The sequence below is a fragment of the Natrix helvetica genome (genome assembly GCF_964273705.1).
Source record: "Natrix helvetica genome assembly, chromosome: 6".
Taxonomy (NCBI): domain Eukaryota; kingdom Metazoa; phylum Chordata; class Lepidosauria; order Squamata; family Natricidae; genus Natrix; species Natrix helvetica.
In genome coordinates, this window is record NC_138553.1 from 84,020,960 (window position 1) to 84,048,906 (window position 27,947).

The 27,947-nt window shown below is 44.3% G+C and overlaps 1 protein-coding gene across 2 annotated transcripts in view; it reads left to right on the forward strand.

The window, feature by feature from the left end:
• CAMK1D (calcium/calmodulin dependent protein kinase ID) overlaps positions 1 to 27,947 on the forward strand; it is a 130,167-nt gene that overhangs the window by 87,675 nt on the left and 14,545 nt on the right. For both annotated transcript variants that reach the window (XM_081957576.1, XM_081957577.1), the window contains exons 3-4: positions 6,393 to 6,467; positions 27,689 to 27,827. In XM_081957576.1, coding sequence (XP_081813702.1) covers positions 6,393 to 6,467; positions 27,689 to 27,827 — 214 coding nt within the window. The remainder of the gene's footprint in view (positions 1 to 6,392; positions 6,468 to 27,688; positions 27,828 to 27,947) is intronic.

Genomic DNA, 27,947 nt, shown 5'->3' on the forward strand with positions numbered 1-27,947 from the left:
ACATTCACTCCTTGATCGATTTTAAACCATTCTGAGAAAGTTGCACATACGGAAACCATTGACATTTCAAACCTTGTGATATTAAAACTTCCCTGGGTTTTAATTTAATTATGCCCTGGGAGTATTCTCATAGGTCACCATATTGTAACCCTTTCTGTTTAATTGCCCTTTCTTTCCTATAATATATCCTCCTTATAGAGGTAGCCATAGAGGTATTTTGGTTATATTCTAGGTTTCCATTTGTTCAGGTTGGCTCATCTGATAAAAGGATTTCCAAAATCAACATTGAATTTAACTTTTGTATGCCATTGGTAAAAGGTAAAAGTGGGGATGTGGTGGCTCAGTGGCTAAGACGCTGAGCTTGTCGATCAGAAAGGTCGGCAATTCAGCAGTTCGAATCCCTGGCGCCGCGTAATGGAGTGAGCTCCTGTGACTTGTCCCAGAGCTTCTGCCAACCTAGCAGTTTGAAAGCAGGTTAAAAATGCAAGTAGAAAAACAGGAACCACCTTTGGTGGGAAGGGAACAGCGTTCCATGCGCCTTTGGCGTTGAGTCATGCCAGCCACATGACCACAGAAACGTCTTCGCACAGTGCTGGCTCTTTGGCTTTGAAACGGAGATAAGCACTGCCCCCTAGAGTTGGGAACGACTAGCACATATGTGCGAGGGGAACTTTTACTTTTATGCCATAGGTAGGCGTGCCCCCCAGTGGTGGGATCCTGCCAGTTTAACAACCACTTCGATGATCGCATGCTTCACGTGGGCATGAGCAGTGCACGCATTCTTGCGCCTGATGCGTTCTCTGCAGGTATGCACAGTTTTAACAAAACTTACCTTCCACGTTGCTTCTGGGGAGTAACACAGCTGAGGTGCAGCAATCCGTGCAGGACATAGGCAATTAAAGTGCAGGGGGAGCTTGGCATGCCCAGCTGATCGTTGGAGCTACAGATTTGCCCGAAGCGTTCTGAAACGGCTGAATCTTACCCCTGATGCCACCCAAATCTCATATCATGTCCTTCTCGGTCTAATACTCTTCAATGTCACCCTTTCTTTTAACCAAACTAAAGTAAAGTATTTGCAACCAAAGTTGCAAAATACAATTTCAGCTTTGGCAACGCTAAACTCTCTTGAGCATCGCCCAGGATCTTAGACTAATTGCCTTTTCTCATTCTTCCCCCTTTTCCATAAAGGAAGTGGCTTCATTTCAACTTGTCTTAGATTGACTGGGAACAATGAATTATTTTTGTGGTAATTATCTACTTTTGTCGATTACCTTGCAGCGTTTAATTTTCTCCGCAGCCCTTCAGCCCTTCTGTGTAAGGCATGGTGACTCACCCCCTCCCTTTGGGGCCGTTTTTTTTAAACAAAAAAAAAAAAAACCCTAGAATCTGATGGATACTTTCAAGATGAAGCATTGATTGGAAAGGGTTCTATAGGCAATGGATGGGTGTGCAGTTTGCTGCAAAGGAATCGATTGTTTTTGCTGGAAATAAAAATGGATATCTAAGAATTTGTGATGGATGGGGGGGTGGCAGAGAAACATAAAAGCAAGTTGAATGGGATGTGTGACAAAGAAACAAGAAAGAAAGAAAGAAAGAAAGAAAGAAAGAAAGAAAGAAAGAAAGAAAGAAAGAAAGAGGGAGGGGGGAGGGAGGGAGAAAGGAAAAGAAAGGGAAGGGGGAGGGAGGAGAGGAAAGAGGAAGGAAGGAAGGGAAGAGAAGGGAAGGAAGGAAGGAAAAAGGGAAGGCAAGGAAGGAAGGAAGAAGAAAAAGGGAAGAGGAAGGAAGGAAAGAAAAATGGAAGAGAAGGGAAGAAAGGAAAAGGGGAAGAGGAGGGAAGAAAGAAAAAAGAAGGAAGGAAGGAAGGAAGGAAGGAAGGAAGGAAGGAAGGAAAAAGGGAAAAGGAAGGAAGGAAAAAAGGAAGAGAAGGGAAGGAAGGAAAAAGGGAAGAGAAGGGAAGGAAGGAAAGAAGGAAGAAAGGAAAAAGGGAAGAGGAAGGAAGGAAAGAGAGAAGTGATGATAAATGAATGTTTGTATTAGATTCAAAGTAAGGGACAGTATAGAAGACGTACAGTATGCGTAGAAAAGAAGGAATGAGGGATGGATTTCAGAAAGATTAAAAGAAGAAAAAGCCAACGGGTCAAGAGGAAGATTGAAAACTAAGAAAGTTCAGAGGTCAAAGCTGAGAGATGCAAAATGCAAAGACTAAAAGGAAGTAGATCAAATGGCCTTCTCAATGTGTTGTAGAGGAAACCATGATTGGAAGGTCTAAAGAAGCATACCAAATAATCTCCAAGGATGCTAGATTTAACAATATGCCTTAAACTTTTAATTTCTTTGGCTTATGACTTTTTCCCCACTGTAGGAAGAGCACCACTCACCACTGGTGGGTTCTTGGCGATACGCCCTGGCATGGATGCACCAGTGGCAGCTGGGAGCAGCTGCCACTGTACCGGAATGGTGTTTCCATTGCCCCCCCCCTCGTTTCTTGCCTCTTTTTAAGATAGTGGGCCATTTGTGCACAGGGGCCCAGCATACGGCGCCTGTGCGACACTCCGCCAAGCAGCTGAAGCGTCACAGGGCGGTGGGTGCGCATGCGTGCGCAGCGCATGTGCCCATGGTGGACGCCCGGCCCCGTCGCAGCGTACCGGTTGCGAAGGGACCGGAACCCACCACTGCCACTCGCCCCAGAAAGGAAGAGAAGGGATAGGTATGTTTTCCTAGAGAGAAGACCCTATGCTGGTTTGGTTTGAGAGTAAAACAGGGCTGAAATCCAGCCGGTTCTGACAGGTTCTGGAGAACCGGTAGGGGAAATTTTGAGTAGTTCGGAGAACCGGCAGATGCCACCTCCGGCTGGCCCCCAAGTGGGGAGGGGATTTTGCAGTATCCTTCCCCTGCCCCGCCCACCAAGGAATAGCCCACAGAACCGGTAGTGAAAACATTTGAATTTCACCACTGGAGTAAAGCCCAAAAACGGTTCCGCTCGAATTTTAGAGCAAGTGTTGCTATCAAATAAACATGATTGGGACTAGGACTTTTTTTTTAGAAAAAGAATATTTTAGATACATTAAGGAAATTGTGTACCGAAATGAACACAATAGGAAAGATACCATAATGAGAGCATCTGTTAGGCAAATCTGTAAGTATGGGAACATTGTCAATTTTATAGAAATATTTGCACAGACTTTTCTCTCTTTTTTGTAATAAATTTATATCTTCCGGAAACAGTTTTGGAACAAATTTTTACTTTAAAGAAATGTGTTTAAAGTATAAAAGATAAAGGTTCCTCCTTGCACATTTTTGCTAGTCGTTCCTGACTCTAGGGGGCGGTGCTCATCTCCGTTTCAAAGCCAAAGAGCCAGCGCTGTCCAAAGACGTCTCCGTGGTCATGTGGCCGGCATGACTCAACGCCGAAGGCACACCGAACGCTGTTAACTTCCCATCAAAGGTGGTTCCTATTTTTCTACTTGCATTTTTATCCTGCTTTCAAACTGCTAAGTTGGCAGAAGCTGGGACAAGTCACGGGAGCTCACTCCGTTACGCGGGATTCAAACTGCTGAACTGCTGACCTTTCTGATCGACAAGCTCAGCGTCTTAGCCACTGAGCTATTGCGTCCTAATGCAGATAATCCTTTGATTTACAGCCATTCATTTAGGGACTGTTCAGAGTGACCACAGCACTGACTCACAACTGGTATTTGCACTTAACAACTGTCGTAGCGTCTTCACAATCGTGTGATCAAAATTTGGGTGCCGGCAGCCAACAGGTGGTGACGATGGTTGCAGAATCCCAGAATCACGTGATCTCCGTCTGGGATCTTCCCAGCTGACAAGCAAAGTCTCTGGGAGAAGCCGGATTCAATGAATGTGCACCCAATTCAATTAACAACGGCTTAACAACCGTGGCAAAATAAACCCACATAGAATTGGGCATGTAGGGAGAATTCCAACCCCCCCTCCCTTTAATATAAAAAAGCCCCCATATTAGCAGAGAAATCCCCCCCCCCGCCTTCGGAAGAGAAAAGGCCTCCCTGAAGTAAAACCACTCAAGTGGCTAGCCCCTGTGAATGGACATTTAGTTCCACAAGCTACTCCATTCATAAACCAAACGCCTTCACAGCTACAGCCTCCAGAGAATGCTGGAACTGATCAGATTAAAAAGTAGAGAGAGAAAGACACCTCAAATCTACATTCCCCCACCCAGCTCCAAGGCCAGGGCACAACCTCCCAGCCACAATAGGAGTCAGGCAACAAGAATTAGTATATTAAAAGGGCACACTCAAGCACAGATATAAATACATTTTACAATGACCCTGAGCATCTAAGTCACACCGAGAACCATATAAATGCCCATCCGCTCACCAGACTGTTTTTTTCAGCTGCCCCAGAACTGATTGCTGTCTTTCTTCGCTTCTCATTCCTAAATAAACAGAGACCTCCTTTCCAAAATGCAGCCTGTCTCCAATTCATTTCTCCAGCGTCTTTCGATACGAGCCAGATTTTACTTCCAACAGGAGTAACTGAATAGCCTTTTTGCTTAGTAACCGAAGACCTGTAGATGATTGAAGATATTAACTTTAAAAAATGTTCAAAATCATAAAATCACACGAAACTGAGCTTGTCGATTAGAAAGGTCGGCGGTTCGAATCCCTAGTGCCGCATAATGGAGTGAGCTCCCATTACTTGTCCCAGCTTCTGCCAACCTAGCAGTACGAAAGCAAGTAAAAAATGCAAGTAGAAAAATAGGAACCACCGTTGGTGGGAAGGTCACAGCATTCTGTGCGCCTTCAGCATTGAGTCATGTGGCCACAGGACTATGGAGACGTCTTTGGACAGCGCTGGCTCTTGGGCTTTGAAATGGAGATGAGCACCGCCCCCTAGAGTCGGGAATGACTAGCACATATGTGCGAGGGGAACCTTTATCTCTTGAATGTTACCTCTGCCTATAGTTAGACATAGTATGGTATGGTATAACAGAATGAAATATAAAATTATTCTGTCCAGATAGACAGCTCGTACAATATTTCTGGATTATAATTTCTGTGTATAGCATAATATTTATTTACTACAGACATTTCTGTGTTTCTTCAGCTAAGTGCCTTATAATTGTCAGATCAGTTTTCAAAATGGTTGAGTACCAGAATGTATTCAAGCCAGCGCTTGGGATAAATTTTCAGACAGGAGCTGATTTTGAATCTATGAGCCCAATTATCAACACCCTTCCCAGCCTGTTTAATTGCGTTGAGTTCCAAAAGCATCTGCCTGAATTGTTTGGATCGGTAGAAAGCAGATGCTTGAACAACTGACCATGTTTTCAAAGTCTTCTTCAAGTGTCAGCTTGACTCTTGGGTGATCTCGGAAACACCTCCAGGCCTTCCCCCAAATGCAAAAAATAGCTTTCTGTTGGCTTATATACCATGTGTTTGACTTCTCCGTCTGTTTTGGAGTGTTGAGATTTCTCCTGGTGTTAATTTAGTCTCCAAAGCCTGCTTAAACTTTGAACCTAGCCATGGTTAATCGGATGCTGCCCCCTGCTGTTTAATCTTCCAGAAGAGCCTCTTAACCTTGCAAGAAAAAGGTTAATGGGCTTTTGTATACTATAGATAAATGGACATCTGTTCTGGCCGAGGCTTCCCAAGAGCCTGAAGCAAACTCCTGGTCCTGACAAAAACCCATTTTATTAATTTCCTGTGAATTCTGCTCGTTCACATCCAGCAAAGTCTTTCGAGGGAGGATTTACAGTCACAGACCTTCTCTGGCTTGGAGAGCTGCCAGGCCAATATCTGCAGAACTTGGCAAGGACTCTCAGAGAGTCCCAAACCAATGAAGCGAACTAATTGTCTCCTGCAAACTCCACTCCCCTTTCTCTCCTCTTTTATTTCCTCTGGGAGGGGCCATTCATCGTCCACCTGTGGCCATACTCCCAAGTGGACCCCTGTTCTTTAGCTGTTCCCTTTGTCTGGCAACTCTGTGCATGCGTACACTGGGAACAGGCTCCAGCTGTTCTTCTGCCTCACTGATCTCCGACTCCGAAGGCAGCTGATAACTGTCGGACGGCCCTGGCCCCCTCTCTGCCTCCGACACAGAGCCCTCTTCAGAGCCTTCCCCAGACTCCAGGACTGGCCCAGGTTCCTCCCCAACCTCCTCAGTGTCTGAATCTGCTGCCAGCTTCACTGGCAGGCCACAACATTATCTTGAGTCTCGTTCTGAGTCAGCATTGACTCCTAGTGGACGAATCCTTGCAGTTTTCTTGGCCAGATTTCTGGCTTGCCATTGCCTGCTTCTGAGGACTGAGCGGGTACGACTGGCTCCAGATCGCCCATCTGGCTCATTTATACAAATGTACCTTCCATGGGTGCATAGTTTTTAACCTTCTTTTACTCTCTTTTCTCTAGGATCAAGCATGAAAACATTGTGGCCCTGGAAGACATTTATGAGAGCTCAAGCCATCTGTACCTGGTTATGCAATTGTGAGTATCAGTTTGAATTCATCTTTTTTTTTAAAAAAAGCAAATACAAATTGGCAATGCGTACATAATAATGCATGTCTGCGCTGTGATCCTTATAAAGCTCTGGAAACCATCCTGGCTCTGAGATAATCTTTCGTGGAATTCATTTTGGGATCTTCACTGTAAAACCCAATATCTGGACATGGTCAGGACAGGACAGAATAGAATGTGGAATTGAGCAGAGCAGAGCAGAGCAGAGCAGAATAGAATAGAAAAATGGAAGGGGAGGGAAGGGGAGAAGAGAAGAGAATATAGAATAGAATAGAACAGAACAGAATAAAATAGAATAGAATAGGAAAATGGAAGGGGAGGGAAGTGGAGAAGAGAAGAGAATATAGAATAGAATAGAACAGAATAGAATAGAATAAAATAGAATAGAATAGGAAAATGGAAGGGGAGGGAAGGGAAGTGGAGAAGAGAAGAGAAGAGAAGAGAAGAGAAGAGAATATAGAATGGGATGGGATAGAATGCAGAATAGAACTCAGAGTGCAGTGGAGTAGAGTAGAGTGGAGTGGAGTGGAAGGGAAGGGAAGGGAAGGGTAGGGTAGGGCAGAGTAGAGTAGAATAGTAGAATAGAGCAGAGTAGAGTAGAGCAGAACAGAACAGAACAGAAGCTGGAAAGGACCGTGGAGGTGTTCTTCTCCAGTTCTGTTATCTTGATCAGGAGCTATAAAACTCCCTCTAATAAATAAATCCACACTCATGATTTCTCCCTTATGTGCAAGTACGCAGATCCATCTCTCAGGCACCCCTTTTCCCCTCCATGATGGAACCCCAAATAGCCCCATCCCTGCTTGTGAGAGCTCCTTCTTGGGAAACGCGTGTGGTCTACGTTTTGACAAGGATTTTAGATCCCAGAGGAATGTGCGATGCTCGATACCTCGATAGCCTCTCGACCGCTTGCTTAATTATTTCCGCCTCATCTCCCTGAGAAGGCTTCGTAAAGGTGTCGTAAACATGCTCCTCCGCCCATAAATCTGAATTCTGTACTACACGCTGAAGGGGAATTTCCGTCTCCTTCCCCATAACTCATCCTCCCAGCAGAGCACCGAGAAATTAATTCACAGGGTTATCCAAAGAAGGTTGCCAGAGATCTTGTAAAGCTTTGCAATATTTTAAGGCCCGTCTTGCGATGAATATATTTAATTCTGCGCACAGCTTCTCTAGCTGTGAATCCGGGGACAAAGTGTTCTGTTCTCGTCGCTTCGTTCATTCATGGTTGTGTACAGCTGCTGCTTTGTAAGTGCAAGAACTGGAGAGGAAATAGTAAAAAGCAGCCATCCGACCATATGGTACAATAGCGGCAGGGACCGAAGACGTGTCTTGTCTCTGTAATAGTTCAAATCCTTCTATCCGGAAGTACAAAAGAGGAGGATAATAAATTGCCATAGGAGATAATCTTTGTATTTGAAGGTTGAATTGGAGGGTCCTTGATGTTCTCTGACCTTGCTGGTTTTCCTGCAGACGTTTCGTGGATGAGGATGTAAACATTTCTCATATTTTTTGTTGTTGTTGCAATGTCGGTATAGGATGGTGTTTATGGCGGACAGCTGGGTCGAAAAAAGTCGGGGGGGGGGGCAAGCAGAGAGATATGGGTGGATGGATGGATGGATAGATAGATAGATAGATAGATAGATAGATAGATAGATAGATAGATAGATGACAGATGGACAGATTGGTAGGTATGGATGGATAGATGATGGATGGATGGATGTAAATAGATGGATGGATAAATGGATGGATAGATAGATAGAAGAATAGATAGATAGATAGATAGATAGATAGATAGATAGATAGATGATAGATAGATAGATAGATAGATAGATAGATAGATAGATAGATAGATAGATAGATAGATAGATGATGGATGGACAGATTGGTAGGTATGGATGGATAGATGATGGATGGATGGATGTAAATAGATGGATGGATAAATGGATGGATAGATAGATAGAAGAATAGATAGATAGATAGATAGATAGATAGATAGATGATAGATAGATAGATAGATAGATAGATAGATAGATAGATAGATAGATGATGGATGGACAGATTGGTAGGTATGGATGGATAGATGATGGATGGATGGATGTAAATAGATGGATGGATAAATGGATGGATAGATAGATAGAAGAATAGATAGATAGATAGATAGATAGATAGATAGATAGATAGATGATAGATAGATAGATAGATAGATAGATAGATAGATAGATAGATAGATAGATAGATGATGGATGGACAGATTGGTAGGTATGGATGGATAGATGATGGATGGATGGATGTAAATAGATGGATGGATAAATGGATGGATAGATAGATAGAAGAATAGATAGATAGATAGATAGATAGATAGATAGATAGATAGATAGATAGATAGATGATAGATAGATAGATAGATAGATAGATAGATGATGGATGGACAGATTGGTAGGTATGGATGGATAGATGATGGATGGATGGATGTAAATAGATGGATGGATAAATGGATGGATAGATAGATAGAAGAATAGATAGATAGATAGATAGATGATAGATAGATAGATAGATAGATAGATAGATAGATAGATAGATAGATGATAGATAGATGACAGATGGACAGATTGGTAGGTATGGATGGATAGATGATGGATGGATGGATGTAAATAGATGGATGGATAAATGGATGGATAGATAGATAGAAGAATAGATAGATAGATAGATAGATAGATAGATAGATAGATAGATAGATAGATAGATAGATGATAGATAGATGATGATAGATAGATAGATAGATAGATAGATAGATAGATAGATAGATAGATAGATAGATAGATGATGGATGGACAGATTGGTAGGTATGGATGGATAGATGATGTGGATAGACGGACGGACGGATAGACGGATAGGAATAGATGGATGTAAATGGATGGGTGGATGGATAGATAGATAGACTGAGAGAGAGAGAGATGATGGATGGATGGACAGATTGGTAGGTATGGATGGATAGATGGATGGATGGATGGATGGATGGATGGATGGATGGATAGATGATAGATAGATAGATAGATAGATAGATAGATAGATAGATAGATAGATAGATAGATGACAGATGGACAGATTGGTAGGTATGGATGGATAGATGATGGATGGATGGATGGATAGGAGTAGATGGATGTAATTATATGGATGGATAAAACTAGCAGTAATGGGGGCAGCAACCCACCTCTGATCAGAAGGCTCTTGAATGTCTAAATTTAGTTAGCTTTTGAAAGCCTGCAGGATTTGTGTATCTGTCGCAGAAGGAGGACAATGTTTGTGGGGTCCTTGGTGCTCTCTGAGCTTGATTGTTTTCTTGCAGACGTTTCATGACCCAACTAGGTGACATCATCAGTACAAGAAGGGAGGAGGAGGAGGACAGTGGGGGCCTTGGTACTCTCTGAGCTTGATGGTTTTCTTGCAGTCATCTAGGTAACATCATCAGTGCTAGAAAGGAATGGGATTGGAGGAGGAGGAGGAAGAGGAGGAGGAGGAGGAGGGGGGAGGAGGGGGAGGAGGACAACAGCAACTTTGGGGTCCTTGGTGCTTGGTTGTTTTCTTGCAGACGTTTCATGACCCAACTAGGTGACATCATCAGTGCAATCCAAGAATCTCCATAGAAAAATTGAATGGGAAGCAACTGTCATTTATTTTATTGTGAGAAGTATTTTGGCCCTGCCTACATATCATTACAGTGGTACACTTTTAGAAAGATATGATAGATGGCTGAAGTCCAGATTTCCATCAGATCATTCCTCTCATAGAAATACAGCCAGTGCATCAGCCTGCTATTTCTGTAGGAAATATCACGCAGCCCAAATTGCTTACTCAGAAGGATTAGGGGAGACGCGATTGCAATTTTTCAATATCTCAGGAGTTTCCCCAAAGAAGAAGGAGTCAAGCTACTCTCAAAATACCTGAGGGCAGGACAGGAAGCAATGGATGGAAACTAACCAAGGAGAGAAGCAACTTCGAACTAAGGAGAAATTTCCAGACAGTGAGAACAATTAATCAGTGGAACAGCTTGCCTCCAGAAGTTGCGAATGCTCCAACACTGGAAGTTTTCAAGAAGAAAAATGGATAACCAATTGTCTGAAGTGGTGTAGGGTTTCCTGCCTAAGCAGAGGGGTTGGACTAGAAGACCTCCAAGGTCCCTTCCAACTCTGTCATTCTATTCTACGTAAACCCCATTCAATTCCACGCTTCTTACTCCGGTACATACGGGAAAGATGGAGAGCTCAACTCCTCCTCCTTTCTCTCTCTCCCTCCTTTGAGTTAGAACTTCTTTGCTGGCTCCTTCTTTTATATTTAGAGTTTGGCTTTCTTTCAACATCCCCATTTAGATTTACAAAAAGAATGACTGTTAGGAAAGGAGCAGAGAGGGGACAGTTTTCTCTTTTTTTAAAAAAAAGAAAGAAATTTATTCACTCATCTCAATGGACTGTAAACAAAACTGGTCTGATTTAGTTCACAATCTTTATGATGTATTTTTAGCACATGTACCTTGGACCTCTTCCCGCATCGACTCAGCCTTGGTGGGCAGCAACACAATTTACCCTGTGGGTTTTCAGCTTCTTATATATACCCTCTCCAGCTGGCCCGTAGCTGAGGAGATGCGGTGTTTCCTTCTGCTGCAGTCTGTCAGGCCTGCATCCATCTTTTCTATTGGATCTTTGGCCTGCCACACTTTCTATTATTCTACTATGCATATTCTATGGTGGGAAAATGGGAGGGGGGATTGTACGGTGCTAGATGATATGTAGCCATAACAAAATTCTGTCTAGAAAGCCAAGGTCATCCTTTGTAATAAGTAATAATAAGATAATAATAATAATAATAATAATAATAAGTTTGAATTTATTAGCCGCTCCCTTTCCAAGTAGGACTCGGGGCGGCGTACAATGGGGCATATAAAACATAGAAAATATATAAAACACATAGGCGTACATACAGAACATACATACAGATACACAAACACGGACTCGGAGGAGGTAAACAATTTACATCATATAGACAGTTAAAAAACCCGCATTAAAATACCCCAATTGTAAAAACCCAATATAAAAATTAAGATTTAACGTTTAAAATACAATTTAAAAACAGTTAGGAGGAATAAGAATAATTACGATTGAGCCAGGCCAGATAATTGAAAGAGGTGGGTCTTCAGCTGAACACGGAAGGAGCGGAGATCGGAAGTAATCCTGATGTCACGGGGGAGGTCATTCCACAGGGCTGGGCCCACCACAGAGAAGGCTCTGCTCCTGGGTGTCGCCCCCCGGCACTGTTTGGCGGACGGCACCCGGAGAAGTCCCTCTCTGTGTGAGCGAATTGGTCGTAGGGATGTGTGGGGCAGGATGCGATCCTGCATATAACTAGGCCCTGTGCCATGAAGCGCTTTAAAGATCATAATCAAAACCTTGAAACGCACTCGGTAGACCACAGGAAGCCAGTGCAGCTCGCGCAGGAGAGGTGTTACAGGGGAGTACCTAGTCCTCCCCATAATCACCCGCGCGGCCGCGTTCTGGACCAACTGTAGTCTCCGAGTGCATCTCAAGGGAAGCCCCATGTAGAGAGCATTGCAGTAATCCAGGCGAGACGTCACTAGCGCATGGGTGACTGTGCGTAGGGCATCCCGGTCCAATAAGGGGCGCAATTGGCGCATCAGGCGGACCTGATGGAACGCCCCCCTTGCCACGGCTGTTACATGGTTATCCATGGACAGCCGGGCATCCAGGAGGACGCCCAAATTGCGCACCTGTTCCATGGGGGCTAGTTGGACGCCCCCGATGGCCAGAGATGGAAACACCTGGTTGAACCGGGAGGCCGGAAGCCACAGCCACTCCGTCTTGGAAGGGTTGAGTTTTAGTCGGTTGCCATCCATCCAGACCCGTACGGCCTCCAGACACCGGGACATCATTTCGACGGCCTCATTGGGGTGGTTCGGGGTGGAAATGTATAGCTGAGTATCATCAGCATACAGATGATATCCCACCCCAAAACCACGGATGATCTCGCCCAGCGGTTTCATATATGTGTTGAACAGGAGAGGCGAGAGTACCGATCCCTGTGGCACTCCACATGTGAGTGGCCTCCGGGTCGAACTCTGCTCCCCTGTCAACACACGTTGCGTCCGATCAGAGAGGTAGGAGCCAAACCACCGTAAGACGGTGCCCCTGACTCCCAGCCCCTCTAGCCGGTGCAACAGGATACCATGGTCGATGGTATCGAACGCCGCCGAGAGATCTAATAGGACCAGGATAGAGGAACAACCCCTATCTCTGGCCCTCCAGAGATCATCAACCAATGCGACCAAGGCCGTCTCTGTGCTGTGCCCGGGTCGGAAGCCGGACTGGCGCGGGTCTAGATAATCATTTTCCTCCAGGTGACGTGGGAACTGCTGTGCTACCACACTCTCTACAACCTTCGCTAAAAAAGGAAGGTTGGAGACTGGACGATAATTGACTAGGTCCGTTGGGTCCAGGGAAGGCTTCTTGAGCAGGGGCCTCACCACCGCCTCTTTCAAGGCGGCCGGTAGAGAACCCTCACCCAGCGAGGCGTTCACCAGGCCCAGGAGCCAGTCGCGCGTAACCTCCCAGGATGCCAGTACAAGCCAGGAGGGACACGGGTCCAATAAACATGTGGTAGGTCGCAGACGTCCACGCAACCTGTCCAAATCCTCGATGGCAACCGAGTCGAACTCCTCCCAAAGCGGTCCCTCAAGACTCGCAACGGGCGTCTCTACTGAATCACTGAAAGGGGTCCATCCCATCCGGATTTGAGCGACTTTATCCTGTAGATAATTCCCAAACTCCTCTGCTCTGCCCTGTAATGGGGCTTCCCGTGGTCTCTCAAACAAGAGGGAACGGGTTACCCGAAACAGGGCAGCAGGGCGGTTATCTGCAGACGCAATAAGAGCGGCACAATGTTGACGTTTGGCCGCTCTTAATGCCACAAGGTACGTCTTCAAATATGCTCGTGCCTGTGCTCGGTCAAATTCGGAACGGGAGGATCTCCAACGACTCTCTAGGCGTCTCTTGTGGCACCTCTGCACCTGACCGGAACTGGATGGGAGGAATCTGTCTTCGTGGCAGTGGGAGATTGGACCATGGGATGGACTTGTGGGTGTGGGGGCAAGATCTTGGACTTTCAACTGGGTGGGGGAAACCGGGAAGCTTTCAGATTCAGGTTTTCCCAGATGTGCCAACATGGCTCTCTTCGTAAATTGGAACTTTGAGCAATACTTTGCCTTGGACTCTGATTTACTTTTGGATGCTATTTGGAACCCTGACACAGTCTTCAGGAGGAACCGTTCCTCTGAAGCAGGGGTGTCAAACTCAATTTCGTCAGGGCTATGGTTGACCCTGGGGGGGGCATGGCAACCAGGGGGGCATGGGCAACTGGGTGGGTGTGGCCAGCTTGATGCCACTCCCTAAACTGCTGGCATGTTTCCTCTTCACATTGGGTAGACCAGGCTGAAGCTACGCTGGCCCGATCTTTCCCCTTCGCACTGGGTAGTTAGGACAGCCCAGCTGGCCCAAATCCGACCATATCGCAGGCCGCTTCCAGCACACAGGGCTTGAGTATGACACTCCTGCTCTTAAGGAAAGTCCCTGCTGTAAGTAGCGTTCTGGCCTAGGCTTCCTGAGACAGTAAAACTCACATGCTTAGTCCCAAAAACTCAAATTATGTTCATTCACTGCCCGTAATGAGTCACAAACAGTTTGCCTCAGTCAGAAGTCTTCCACAGTCTTTCAGGGTAAGGCTGATAAGCACCCACCTTTATCTCCCTTGAAGCGCTGCCAGAGACCTCATTGCCAATTAGTTCTTGCAAGGCCAAACAAAGCACCGAGTCAAACGGAGCTTCAGAGTTTAAGCCGAGCAGAACGAACCAAGTTGCTCCCTGCAAAGGCTCAAATCCATTTGCTCCTCTTTTATGTCCCATGGGAGGGGCCAGTCATCTCCAAGCCTTACTCCTTTTCTCTTAACTGTTCTTGCCTTCTGGCAGCTCTGCTCATGTGTGCACTGGGAACAGGCTCCTCTTGTTCCTCTGCCTCGCTGATGTCAGACTCCGGAGGTTTCAGAGGCAGCACATAACTTCCATATGGCCGTGGCCCCCTCTCTGCCTCCGATGCAGAGCCCTCATACGAGCCTTCCCCAGACTCCAGGATTGGCCCAGGTTCCTCCCCAACCCTCCTCACTCTCCGAATCTGCTGCCAGCTCCAAAGGCCTCCAGCGGACCACAACAAGTAGGGTCTTTGCATACAACCAGGGAGCGTAACCATTGGAAAGTGCAGCTATTTTGCCACTGCAATTTCTAATACTGGATTTTCTAGGCTGACTAAATGTCATTCTGAACTCCCATTTTCAAGTCTTGGCGTCCTTCTAGCAGCTGACAAGGAGGTGTTCATGCTCGAAGCGACTTATAGCAGCTTCCTGTCAAGGAACGAGAAGTGTTTCATGGTGGGAGGGAGGGGAGAAGAAGCTGAGATGGTTGTATCTGCAAGCCTACGGCGGTGACTCACAGCTAGTGGGGGAGCTGTGAAGACCATGGGGGTTTTTGGTTTTTTTGGGGGGGTGGGGCTTAAAGGAAAGCCCCAAATTTAGTGCCGACAGCACAACTCAGCAATGGCACAAAATGCAGAGTAACCGTTTCCAGCTTCACAAGTGCTGTCAAAAAGAAACTTGCGTTGCGAAGTCTTGCAGAAACTGTTACCTGCCTCGACTATTCTTAGTCAGTTTAATGATCTCACCTCCACAGCTGTCAGTCTTGCCAAGGTATAAGTGAATAACAGAGTTGGAAGGGACCTTGGAGGTCTTCTAGCCCAACCCCCTGCTCAGGCAGGAAGCCCTGAACCATTCCAGACAAATGGTTCTCCAATCTCTTCTTCAAAACCTTCAGGAATGAGCACCCACAACTTCTGAAGACCACTGATTAATTGTTGTCATTGTCAGGAAATTCATCCTTAGTTCCAGGTTGCTTCTCTCCTTGGTTAGTTTCCACCCGTTGCTTCTTGTCCTGCCCTCAGATGCTTTGGAGAATAGGTCGATTCCCTCTTCTTTGGGGCAGCCCCTGAGATATTGGAACACTGCTATCATGTCTCCCCTCGTCCTTCTTTTTCACTAGACTAGACACATCCAATTCCTGAAAACATTCTTCATATGTTTTAGCCTCTGGCCTCATAATTACCTTTGTGATATCTAAGGTAACGGTAAAGGTTCCCCTTGCACGTATGTGCTAGTCGTTCCTGACTCTAGGGGGGGCGGTGCTCATCTCTGTTTCAAAGCCGAAGAGCCAGCGCTGTCCAAAGACGTCTCCATGGTCATGTGGCCAGAATGACTCAACGCCGAAGATGCAGAGAACGCTGTTCCCTTCCCACCAAAGGTGGTCCCTATTTTTCTACCTGCATTTTATTTTTACGTGCTTTCGAACTGCTAAGTTGGCAGAAGCTGGGACAAGGAACGGGAGCTCACTCTGTTACGTGGCACTAGGGATTCGAACCGTCGACCTTTCTGATCGACAAGCTCAGCGTCTTAGGAGCCGCGTCCCCTTGTGATATCTAGAAGTTAAAAAATCTGGTTTGCTTGTCCAGGCCTTGAGTGATTGAAACAGAAAGATTTCATTATATTTCTTCCATCTCCCAAAGGGCCACAATTCTGTGTTTGTTTGTTTTTTGAACTTGAATCTCAATAAGTGGTTTTTCTTCTTTTTAATGGAAGAGTTGTTAGGAAGCTGGATAAATAGATAAAAATGGGACATTGCATAGATACTGGCCGTACATCTTATCTTCACTAGCTCCTTTTCGAATGTGACTGTGTATAACAGAGGTTGTATTCACCAGCTGCCAAGACATGTCGATATCCATTGATTTTTCAAAGTGTTCTGTCTTTGAATTTGTATACAATAACACCCCTTGTTAGACATTTCTGTATCCTTGAAGTAGTGATGAAGTTCAGGAGTTTAATGTATAATAAACTTTCAATAATCGGCTAAACCGACAGATTGTAGTAGTAGTTTTTATTTCAATTAACCAGCGGTTTCATCCTTGAATGTTTTCAAATTTGTTTTTCAATTCTTCTACTGACTCATTCTTCTTGGCCGTATTTTTATTTGGATGTATAAATAAGCATTGTGGGTTTTATTGTGACAGTTTTGTTCATATAGTCTCTGTTTTTATAGCCCTCTTATAAACTGCTCTGGCCTCTTCTGGCAATAAAGTAAATTAAAGAAATTAAGTAAGTGAAATAAATATTCATAATTGAACAGCAGAGACCTAGATTGCTTTCTCTCTCTGCCATCCAGGGGTGCATTCCGGCAGTCACAGGTTCGCTTGGTGCACATTGCACAATAAAAATTGCTCTGTGCACACGTAAAAACAAGATGGCGGTGCCCATGGCGCTACCGGGAGAACCAGTTCAGGGGCCTGGCTGGCCAAACCACTACTGGTCCAGCTGAACCGGTAGAGACTCACCACTGGTGCCATCCCTTTTCTAGTTACTTTAAGGATACCCCCCCCCAAGTAGCTCAAGAATATGGGACGGAAATTACTGTTTCATCATTATTATGGACTCCCCCAATAAGTTTTCTATCTGAGATAAAATTATTATGATAGTTTGTCACATAGTCAGCCAAAAAGATCAGATTCTTCTCGTGTTAAGATCCAATTAAACCAGGGTTGTCAAACTTAATTTCATTGAGGGCCGCATCAGGGTTGTGTTGGACCTCGGGGGAGACCGTGTGTGTGTGTGTGTGTGTGTGTGTGGTGAGGGTGGGCGTGGCCAGTTCAACGTCACTTGTGTTGGGAGCGCCTGTGACAGCCCAAGTGCTCTGCCAGCGAAAACATGCTCCCGAGCTCCATTTTCGGCTGTGGTGGCTTTTGGAAATCCTCCGCCAGTGAAAACGGCGCTCGGGAGGACTGCGTGTGGCGGAGGTACTGAGGCAGCCCCAAGGGCCAGATCTAAGCATCCCGCAGGCCAGATCTAAACCGGATTCCTTTTAACTTTTGTGATATGTGTTTTTTAATGTTGTACGCCGCCCTGAGTCCTTTGGGAGAAGGGCGGCATATAAATCCAATAAATCCAATCCAATCCGCAGGCCTTGAGTTTGACACCCCTGAATTAAACTGATTTTGTCGGACAAGAGCAAGCAGAAGTGGGAGGTGGAGTCAAATGAGTCATCAGCCCAGAGTCCTTACTTTCTCACAAATGGTCCAAATCCAACCTCTCGTGAATTCCGCTGATCCTTACCTGGCGCCAGTTTAGTGTTGAGCTTTTAGTTGACTAGATGAGGGATGGGATCCTACTGGTTTAACAACCGGTTTGCTCAGCACACGCTTCACGCACAGTTTAGAGAATCCTTACCTTCCGGATTACTGCCTGGTAAGGAAAACAGCTGAGGTACGCCAGTCCACTCCGCCGCACGACTCAGTTGAGAAGATAAAGGTAGTTAAAGCGCAGGGGTAGGCGGGTGGGCCCACTTGCTCGTGGGAGCAAACCAGTTTGCTGCCAGCTGATCTTCAGAGCTACCCGAACTGGTAGAATCCCACCCCTGGACTAGATTCTCTTGTACATAGTGTTGAACCATAAATATTCTGAACTGCAACTTAGCATACAGTCCTGATTCTTTGCACCTGACATATTGCTAAAAGGCTACACACAGGAATCTTCTCAACTAACGGTCAGTAGCGGGTTATCGTGAAATAAATGATATTCGAGGGAGTTCAGAGTTAGTTCCTTTGTGGCTACGTAGGGATTCTAAGCTGATTCCCCTTTTCACTCCGCCTCCAGGTTCCACCACTCCTTCTCCTACAGATACGAAGCCACAAAGGTACTATCTCTCCATGGTGCTGATGCCAACAGTTTTAACGGCAGCCCATTGGCATGAGATATACTGGTTGAGTCTTTATGTGAAGGGTAGTGAGGTTGGATTGTGGCCAGGAGGCAGAGTGCCACGAAACAGTCCTCCCACAAAGCTCTTCAGAATGTCAGTGCAGCAAAGGGAAAGGTTGCCTCTTCAGCAATGCTAGGTACTTGCCAGAAATCAATCAACTCAGCTGCCAAATATAGATAATGTCGTGGGATCGCAGAAGTCCATCGCTACCTCTGGAATGGTGCAGAGATCCCGCACGGAAGACTCCTTACAAGGTAATCACAAACAGCAGCTGATGGCTACAACCTCTGCATATCATCGAAAGCTAGCTGATCCTAGAGGCCGCACGTAGGACGTGGAAGCTTCAGAGGAAGTCAGAGGTTGTGTCTGTCCTGCCACAACTTCAACCTCTAGATAGAAACGATAGCTTTATTAGAGTCGAGTGTTATTGCAGTATTGCAAAGCCAGAACGGAGAATCGTGCACCACAATCTCTAGATTCTACCTTTTCCCTCCCTTTCATTGTCCACCCCAGTGTAACCAATGAGGTTCAAGCAAGGTGTTTTCATAATGGTGAATCCAAGCACAGTTTGGTATGCAGCTCCCCTCCTTCTTTCAACTGGGTGACCTTGAGGCAGCGTCTGGAGAAGACACAGCACTTACTTTCATTTTCCCAAGCATTCCCTCCTTCTGTTGTGGCCTGTCGGGTGCTGACTCTTCCGGCAGCCGAATCAAAGCAGGAGGACGCGTGGGTGTGTGGATGCGCAGAAGGCAGAGGAGAGGAGAGCAATGGAAATCTATGGGCAGGTCCTTGGGACAGAAGAGCCACCACTGCTAGCTAAGCCCCATCATAGCTCTGGGGTTAAAAGGCAGGGGGCGGAGATGAATAGGTGTGGCAGACAACTATTCTTCTCCCTGTGTCTCTGCCACTTCCGAATCCTGCAGGGTGGAGTTTGGGCAACTGAATAGAGTTGAGTGTTTACTGGCCAGATGCCCTTCCTGTCGCCAATGAGGAGTTTTTTTCCCCAGCAGACATATTCTCATTGTGCCCAGAGAGAGAAATATCTGTCTCTACCTAGGATCGAACCCACATCCTCCTGATTGTGAGGCGAAAGCTTCATCTCTAAGCTGCTGCACCACTCAATTCTCTAATGCTATGGTCATAATCTCAATTCCTTAGCATGTTGCCCTGGGGAATTCTGGGAGTTGAAGTCCACATGTCTCAAAGCTCCCATGGTTGAGAAACCTTGATCTGGAGATAAATTTTTGACTCTTTCTGTTGGGACATTTCTCCTGACCGCCACTTGGAATCTGTCTTCCTATAACTAAATTCACAAAATTGTTTCACAGCCAGCCATCCTTATTTGTCACTTTCAGAGTAACTCCATTGTCTTCCCCCGTCTGATGGGTTGTTATTAAGATTCTGAAATGAATGTTTTCTCGATTAAAAACTGTTTATGATGTACATTGAAAAATATAAATGTGACTAGCCTTATAAAAAAGAGAATGAAAATATATTTGGAAAAAGAAAAGTTTGGAAGAGAAAACGGAATAAATATCAAACACTTACGATAAAGCTTCCCCTCGTGCATATGTGCTAGTCGTTCCCAACTCTAGAGGGCGGTGCTCATCTCCATTTCAAAGCCAAAGAGCCAGCGCTGTCCGAAGACGTCTCTGTGGTCATGTGGCTGGTCATGACTGGTCATGACTCAACTCTGAAGGCACACAGAACGCTGTTCCCTTCCCACCAAAGGTGGTTCCTATTTTTCTACTTGCATTTTTTACATACTTTCGAACTGCTAGGTTGGCAGAAGCTGGGACACGTAACAGGAGCTCACTCCGTTATGCGGCGCTTGGGATTCGAACCGCCGAATTGCTGACCTTTCTGATTGACAAGCCCAGCGTCTTAGCCACTGAGCCACCGAACATTTACTGTCCTGCTTTTTCTAGGAATCCAATTTATATTTTGACATGTCAGGCCAAATTTACCTTAGAATGGAAACATATTTTAGTGTCTCATGATTTATTTTAGGATGTGTTAAAAGGTAGCAGTCCCAGTTATCATTCTAGTTGTAGTGCATTGGTCCTGTGTTCAAAACTGAAAAGAACTGAGATAGGAGTACATTGAATTATTTAAGCATTAATGCTTGTCCTATTCACCTGTGCTTCCAGATAGCTGATTGTCATAATTAATATTGAAATTACAAGCCCACCCACTTATCCCCCCCCCTTTTTTTTCTACTTTAAAGAATTTACTTTTAAGAGTTGAAAAGAACTTTTGGTGATCTTGAATAGTAAACTCAGAAGATAACAATAGACTCACAGCGCCTCCTATGGGAGATTTTCCAGAACTACACAAAAATATTTGTTTCAAAAGCAACCTTAAGTGAAAGAAAGAAAAAGTTAAGAATAGGAAAAAAAAACTTTTGATAGTAATAGTGACAGGTATAATAGTTAGCTTTGTGCTTATATGCATTCTTCTTTGATATGTCCATCTTTTGGGCACATATTTCACTTTTTTTAAATCCTAAAATGACCTTCTGCAATAGCATCTTCAAAAGAATGGGTTCCCTCATTAGCTTTCATCAGAATTATTTGCACATGCTCTGTATACTCTTTATTTTTTTACGGTATGAACAAGGATGTAAAGATTCATATTACTCACCATGGAGGAATGATTTGGGAAGATGATGCTAAACAAGGACAATTTACCAGTGGGACAGTGTGCCATCAGAAGTTGTGGGAGCTCACTGGAGGCTTTTAAGAAGATACACTGTCTAAAATGGCATAGGGTCTCCGGCTTGAGCAGGGGGTTGGACTAGAAGACCTCCAAGGTCCCTTCCACCTCTCTTCGGATTCAAAGATGGCTAAATTAACTTTTTTGATCAGAGAAAAGTCAACTTTAAGGCTGATTGGAAACCTCTTAAGGGCTTTTTATATGGAACAAATAAAAAAATCACCAATTTCCAGTTCAGACAGGGTAGATTATAGAAAGAAGAGAGTTATGATGAAAAGTAAGAGGTAACGTTATCATTGTACATACAACTGTTGTAAATCTCAGTAGCATTTTCTTTTCTTTTCTATTTTTCCTCCCATTCCTTTTTTTGTACTTTTAGCTTTCGCTTTGATTTCTTCCATTTTCTTACTTTATATTAGTTTGTATTAGTTTTATCTTCCTTTTAAACATTTTTAAATGAAATTATGTATTAAAAAAGAGAGATAATGAACAGAATTCATATTGAAGCTGGTTTTTTTTTTTTTTTTACTATGATAGAAGTGGCTTTCACAAACGCTCCATTTCCACATCTAAGATTGGATTGTAATCAAGTTTGTTCATGGATACTAATACATCCAGATTACAAACCAGTTGCTTTATCATAACAATTTGGGATGATGTCCTTTCCATGTTTAATTAAGGGCTGACCACAAAAATCTGTTGTTTTTATATATGGCTGGACGTCACAAATCCTAACTCTATAAATCTTTTTTTGTTTTGTTTCGGGGCCATTAAACAATACCTCATTCCTTCCAAGATAGGAAGTTCCTTTGCAGTACAGCCAGTCCTCGAACCTACAAGAGGTCAGTTAGTGGCCATTCAAAGTTAGAACGGCACTGGAAAAAGTGACTTGCGGGTGAGTTACACACTTACGACTGTTGCAGATTTTAATTCAGAGGCTTGGCACCTGGTTCACATTTATGACAGTCACAATATCCCCTTTTGCAACTTTCTGACGAGCAAAGTCAATGTGGGAAGCCACATTCCCTTCACAACTGGGTTACTAACTTATCAACAGAGTTGGTTTCAGCTGCTTTGGATCGGTTTGGGCGAACTGGTAGTGGAGATCGTGGGGTTTCCCTGTCCATCTGTCCCAGTGCTATGCCGTCCTATTTAGTCACATTTTTGAGGGTGGGCGCATGCGCGGAAGGCATGTGTGCAAGCAAAGCACATGCACAAGAGGTATCCACATACACAAAGGGAGAACTGGTGCTAAAAATAAGTGAAACCCACTGCTGCTTATCCACTTCAGTGACTCCCTTAACAACCGCAGGAAGAAAGGTCGTAAAACGGGTGCCAAACACACTTAACAAATGTCTCACTTAGCAACAGGCATCTTGGACTCTGTAAGTTGGCCGTAAGTTGAGGCCTGCCTGTATTTTATCTATTACGGTCACACGGCAGTACTCAGAACTGGAAAATAAAAAATAAATAAAAAACCCAGCCAGATTTTAATTAAAGGCGATCAAACCAGCAAATGGCTCCTTGATATTTTAGATTTGCTAAAGAGGTTGGAACACATGGTTTAAACAAATGCCACTTTTCAATGTTCGTAGGTGGAACACGTAGGAACAGGGGACATTTGTTAATTATTTTCGAAGCGTTTGCGAAGTTGCCTGCAAAAAAAAAAAGTCACATGTCAATCACCAGAGGAATTCATTGGCAGGAACCATCGCTGGCATCATTAAATCGTCTCTGTCGTGGCCCACCAGCATATCTGGCAGCAGATTCGGAGAGTGAGGAGGTTGGGGAGGAACATGGGCCAGTCCTGGAGTCTGGGGAAGGCTCTGATGAGGGCTCTGTGTTGGAGGCAGAGAGGAGGCCTGGACCGTATGCCAGTTATCAGCTGCCTTCAGAGTCGGAGATCAGTGGGGCAGAAGAACAGCTGGAGCCTGTTCCCATTGTGCGCATGCGCAGAGTTGCCAGACGAAGGAAACTGCTAAAGAACAGGGGTCGACTTGGGAGTAAAGGTAGACAGTGAATGTCCCCTCCCATAGGGAATAAAGAGGAGCAAAAGGGGAATGGAGTTTGCAGGAGACAATTACTTCAATTCATATTAGGGTGAAGGTCTGTTCCTGACTTCTTGCCAAGGAATTGCTGCTACAGCTTGGAGTTTGGAAGATATCGGCCTGGCAGCTCTCCAAGACTGATAAAAGTCTGTAGTTGTCAAATCTCTTAAAAAACTTTGCTGGAGAGGAATTCCCTGTAACCTAAATAAAAGAGGTTTTTTTATCGGGATGAGGAGTCGGCTTCGTGCCTTTGGGAAGCCCAGGTCAGAAAAGTCTCCTATGACAGGTAGACTCACGACTGACTACAGTTGGAATCAGAATTTCTGTTGCTAAGCAAGGAAGTCGTTCGCCCCATTTTACAACTTTTATATTGTTAAACAAATCCAGTTTTCCTTATTGACTTTGCCAGCTGAATGGTTTTTAAATGGGGATCACATACAATCTTCATAAATATGTGTCAGTAGCCAAGCCCCTGAGTTTTGATCACGTGACGCTGGGGATGCTGCAGTGGTCATAAGTGCGAGGACCAGTCATAAGTCCCTTTTCCGGTTCCATCATAATTAGAACAGTCACTGAAGAAATTGTTACTAGTCAAGAGCAATCGACACATTTACAACCTGCTACAGCTAGTCAGTCCTCAACGTATGACCACAACTGAGAGCCAAATTTTACTCTGCTAAGTGAGAAATTTGTTAAGTGACTGTTGCCCTCATTTTACGACGTTTCTCACCATTATTGGTTAAGTGAGCCACTTCAGTTGTTAAGTTCATAAAATGGTTGTTAAGCGGATCTTAGCTTGTCAGAAGGTCGCAAAAGGGGATCACGAGACACACCCACACACCCCCGGGATGATGCGACCATCATAAATACGGGTCCTTTGAATTTTGATCACATGATCCTGGGGATTCTGCATCGGCCGTAAGTGTGAAAAATGGACATCGGTCACTTTTTTCCTGCAACGTTGTAAGTTTGAACAGCCACTAAATGAATCATTGTAAGTCAAGGACTACTTCTATTTATATAATGATTTGAGGTCACATTTCTGCTTTGACAGGCAGTTGCAATCATTGATAAAATGAAATGTGTTTGTTAAATCTGTCTAACTAATTAATAGGAATTTTACTGCTTGGGGTGCAATGCTACATCGGAGAAATAAATCCCACGAAAAGGCGGATTATGATTGATAGCTTCATAAAGACTCTCCTGTAACTTCATTAAATTGCAATATTTTCTGAGAAAGCAGAAGAACATTTGCCTACACTGTGAACTTAAATCTTTATACAAATAGTATAATTGAATTACGATATCAACTGAGCCCAAAATATCCCACCCTAGGGCGAGAGAGTTTTTAAGTGAGTTTTCCCCCATTTTACAACCTTTCTTGCCACTGTTGTTAAGTGAATCACTGCCGTTGATCAGTCAGTCTCCCGGTTGTTAAGTGAATCAGGCTTCCCTGTTGATTCTCCTCATCAGACGGTTACAAAAGTGGACCGTGTGATACACACACTGCAACCGTCATAAATATGAGTCACTTGCTAAGCATCTGAATTTTGATTGCGTGACCATGGGGATACAGCAACGGTCGTAAGTGTGAAAAAAAGTCAATATTCAGTGGCTCGTAACTAATGAATTGTTGTAAGTGGAGGACTTCAATATTAGCACTTTGAAAAAAAGAGTGTCATAAACCATCAAGGTGCATTTGAGCAAAAAGACAAAAGAAATTAAATTGGACACTAAGCATGAAAAACAGGTGCCTGCACAGGCGTTTAAACAGTTAAGGCTGCAATTGTGCAAATATTTCTAAGATAAACTTCTCAAAACATGCTGGAATGGAACCGTAAATCACTTGAAAAATGGGGGAGGATTTTTTGCATGTAAATCAGAAGTATTCCTGTTTTCCTAGCTGTTTTGGAATTAACTTGAGCAAGCATTTCTCTGAGTGGAGCATTGAAAAACCGAGGCAATAAATGCAGACGTTCTTTTGCCGTATGTTTTCTCCAGTCGTTTCGACTTGTCCACTAAGCTTTTGCTGGCCCATAAAAACTGGAGGATGACACTTTTAAGGCTCTGTGGAGAGTGATAGAGAAAGCAGCACACCGACACTTAAAATGGATTAATTAATTCATTATTTTGAAGCAACAGCAGAAGGGGGTTTAACTGGCTCCTAACAGCTAGGGCAGCACAAAGAAGGCGGCCAGAAGGAGGCAGCTGTTTTAATCACGGTCTCTAAATGCTTGTATGTTGAGGGCCACGGGGACATTTCCAAAAACACATTATTGAAAGAATTATTTGAAGGATTTAGATGGCTAGGTGTCTCGTCTGGGGATACTAAACGCTGCAGAGGTAAAGGTTCCCTTTGCACATAATGTGCTAGTCGTTCCCTACTCTAGGGGGTGGTGCTCATCTCCATTTCAAAGCCGAAGAGCCAGCGCTGTCCGAAGATGTCTCCGTGGTTATGTGGCCGGCATGACTCAATGCCAAAGGCGCACGAAACTCTGTTCCCTTCCCACCAAAGGTGGTCCCTGTTTTTCTACTTGCATTTTTTACGTGCTTTCAAACTGCTAGGTTGGCAGAAGTTGGGACAAGTAATGGGAGCTCACTCCATTAGGCAGAGCTAGGGATCATGCCTTAATCCCATCTCACCCTGAAGCTGAAAGGAGAGGCCTTTGTTATGTAGAATAGGCTGGCTCAGGCCTTTTAATGGCCCAGTGACAAAGGTGAGGGCTATTAAGAGGAAATCTGCTTCCTGCCTAAAAACACATTTCACCATTTCTGATCCAGGGAAAATATAATATTCTGCCTTCTCAATATTTCTCAGGATATCTCATCCTTCTAGGAGAGGGGTAAATGCCAACTTCCTACAGGTTCCAGAGCTCCAGTTTGTTCTCACATGCCCTTTTAAAAAATGTTGTTTTTAAAATTCCCCTGGATGGGGAGGGAATGGAGATTTTGCAGTATCCTTTCCCTGCCATGCCCACTAAGCCACGACCACAGAACTGGTAGTAAAAAAAAATTGAATTTCACCACTGGTTTAAGTCTAAACTTCTCTAAACTTCAACAGCATATTATCCGTCAAGTAAAAGGAAGCTAATGTTGATCTTCTTCCTTTTAAAACATTGGGCAGTTAAACGTCAACAGATCATCCACCGCAAATCATCTAGAGATTTTTTAAGTTAAGATTTATTTTCCTTCTGATGATTTTCTGGCTTAAATTTTGGTTGCTGCCCTGTTGGGTCCCATAGTTTGCAGTAGGAATTTGTTCTTGTCGACAGAGTGGCAAGCCAGGGGTCTTTTGGGGTCTCTTGGCAATGTATTATTTATCCTATAATGATATTTTTTTAAAAATGGCAAGTTTCAGCATGTTGTTTTCATACTCCAAGCTGCATAGCTTGCAGAAGATTTATACTGGCTGTTTAATATCCATTTCCTTTTCGAAATAAGGAGCGAATTATGTCATCTCTTTGGGCTGTTGAATCTCTTCGCCTGGCAGTTTTATACCTTGAGTGTAGGTCCCTTGTTCCCTGTAGTCTCTTGGAGACGGCTGTGTAAATCCTTAGGATGTTATTTGTGTAAATCCTTAGTACGGTTACTTCTGACAGATCAAAGGGGATGGGATGCATGTTGCACCAATTAAGTAACATGACGTCTCCAATGTTATGGGTTTTTTTGGCAAGCTTTGGCCACCAAGGAGTAACTGCTCACAATATTCATTGAATTCTCCATGAACTCCTCTGTCTACCAAAATATTCCAGAGTCAAATGTGAGGTCATTTGTCCAATAGATAAAGCTATTCAATCAGAATAGAGCTGGAAGGGACCTTGGAGGTCTTCTAGTCCAACCCCTTGCTTAAGCAGGAGACCCTATACCTTTTCAGATAAGTGACTGTCGAGTCTCTTCTTAAAAACCTCCAGTGATGGAGAAGGAAGGAAGGAAGGAAGGAAGGAAGGAAGGAAGGAAGGAAGGAAGGAAAACAGAACAAAGTTGGAAGGGACCTTGGAGGTCTTCTAGTCCAACCTTCAGCTCCAGCAGGCGACCCATTTCAGACAAGTGTCTGACCAGCCTTTTCTTAAAGGGAAACACCAAGGAACATCTAACTTGGTCCTTCTATCTTGAGTCACCTGGACTTTCCCTGCCTCTATACAGTAGATTTTCTCCCCCTCCCTAAGAAATGTGTTGACATTTTACAGCCATGGATTTCAATTAATTAATTAGCAAAAGCAACAGACAAATGGGTCCTTTCTAAGAAACATAACTAACTTTGGGATACAATGCACCCAGGGCCCCCACGAACGACCGTTCTCACCTATTTCAAAGCTATTTGAAGCAAACGTACGGACGTAAATGTGATCAGGGTTTAAATGAAAGATGAATGTCTCCCTTGCGCATAGTAATTCTGTTGCATGCATTCAAAATGAGAAAGATGCAGAGACTTTGAATCTGGTCGCTTTGAGGTTCTAATTGGTCATCCAATGAAGAGGTCTGTTAACGTTGCTGTATGTGGTGATGTTTTTCAGAGTATCTGGAGGTGAGTTATTTGACCGCATCGTAGAGAAAGGATTTTATACTGAAAAGGATGCCAGCACCCTGATACGACAAGTCTTGGATGCTGTCTATTATCTTCACCGGATGGGCATCGTTCACAGAGATCTCAAGGTATTTAAAATTTAATAGCACCGTAGATAGATCTCAAAGGGGTCCTTGTTTCTCTCTGAGCTTGGTGGCTTTCTTGCAGACGTTTCATTACCAAGCTAGGTAACATCGTCAGTGTTAGAA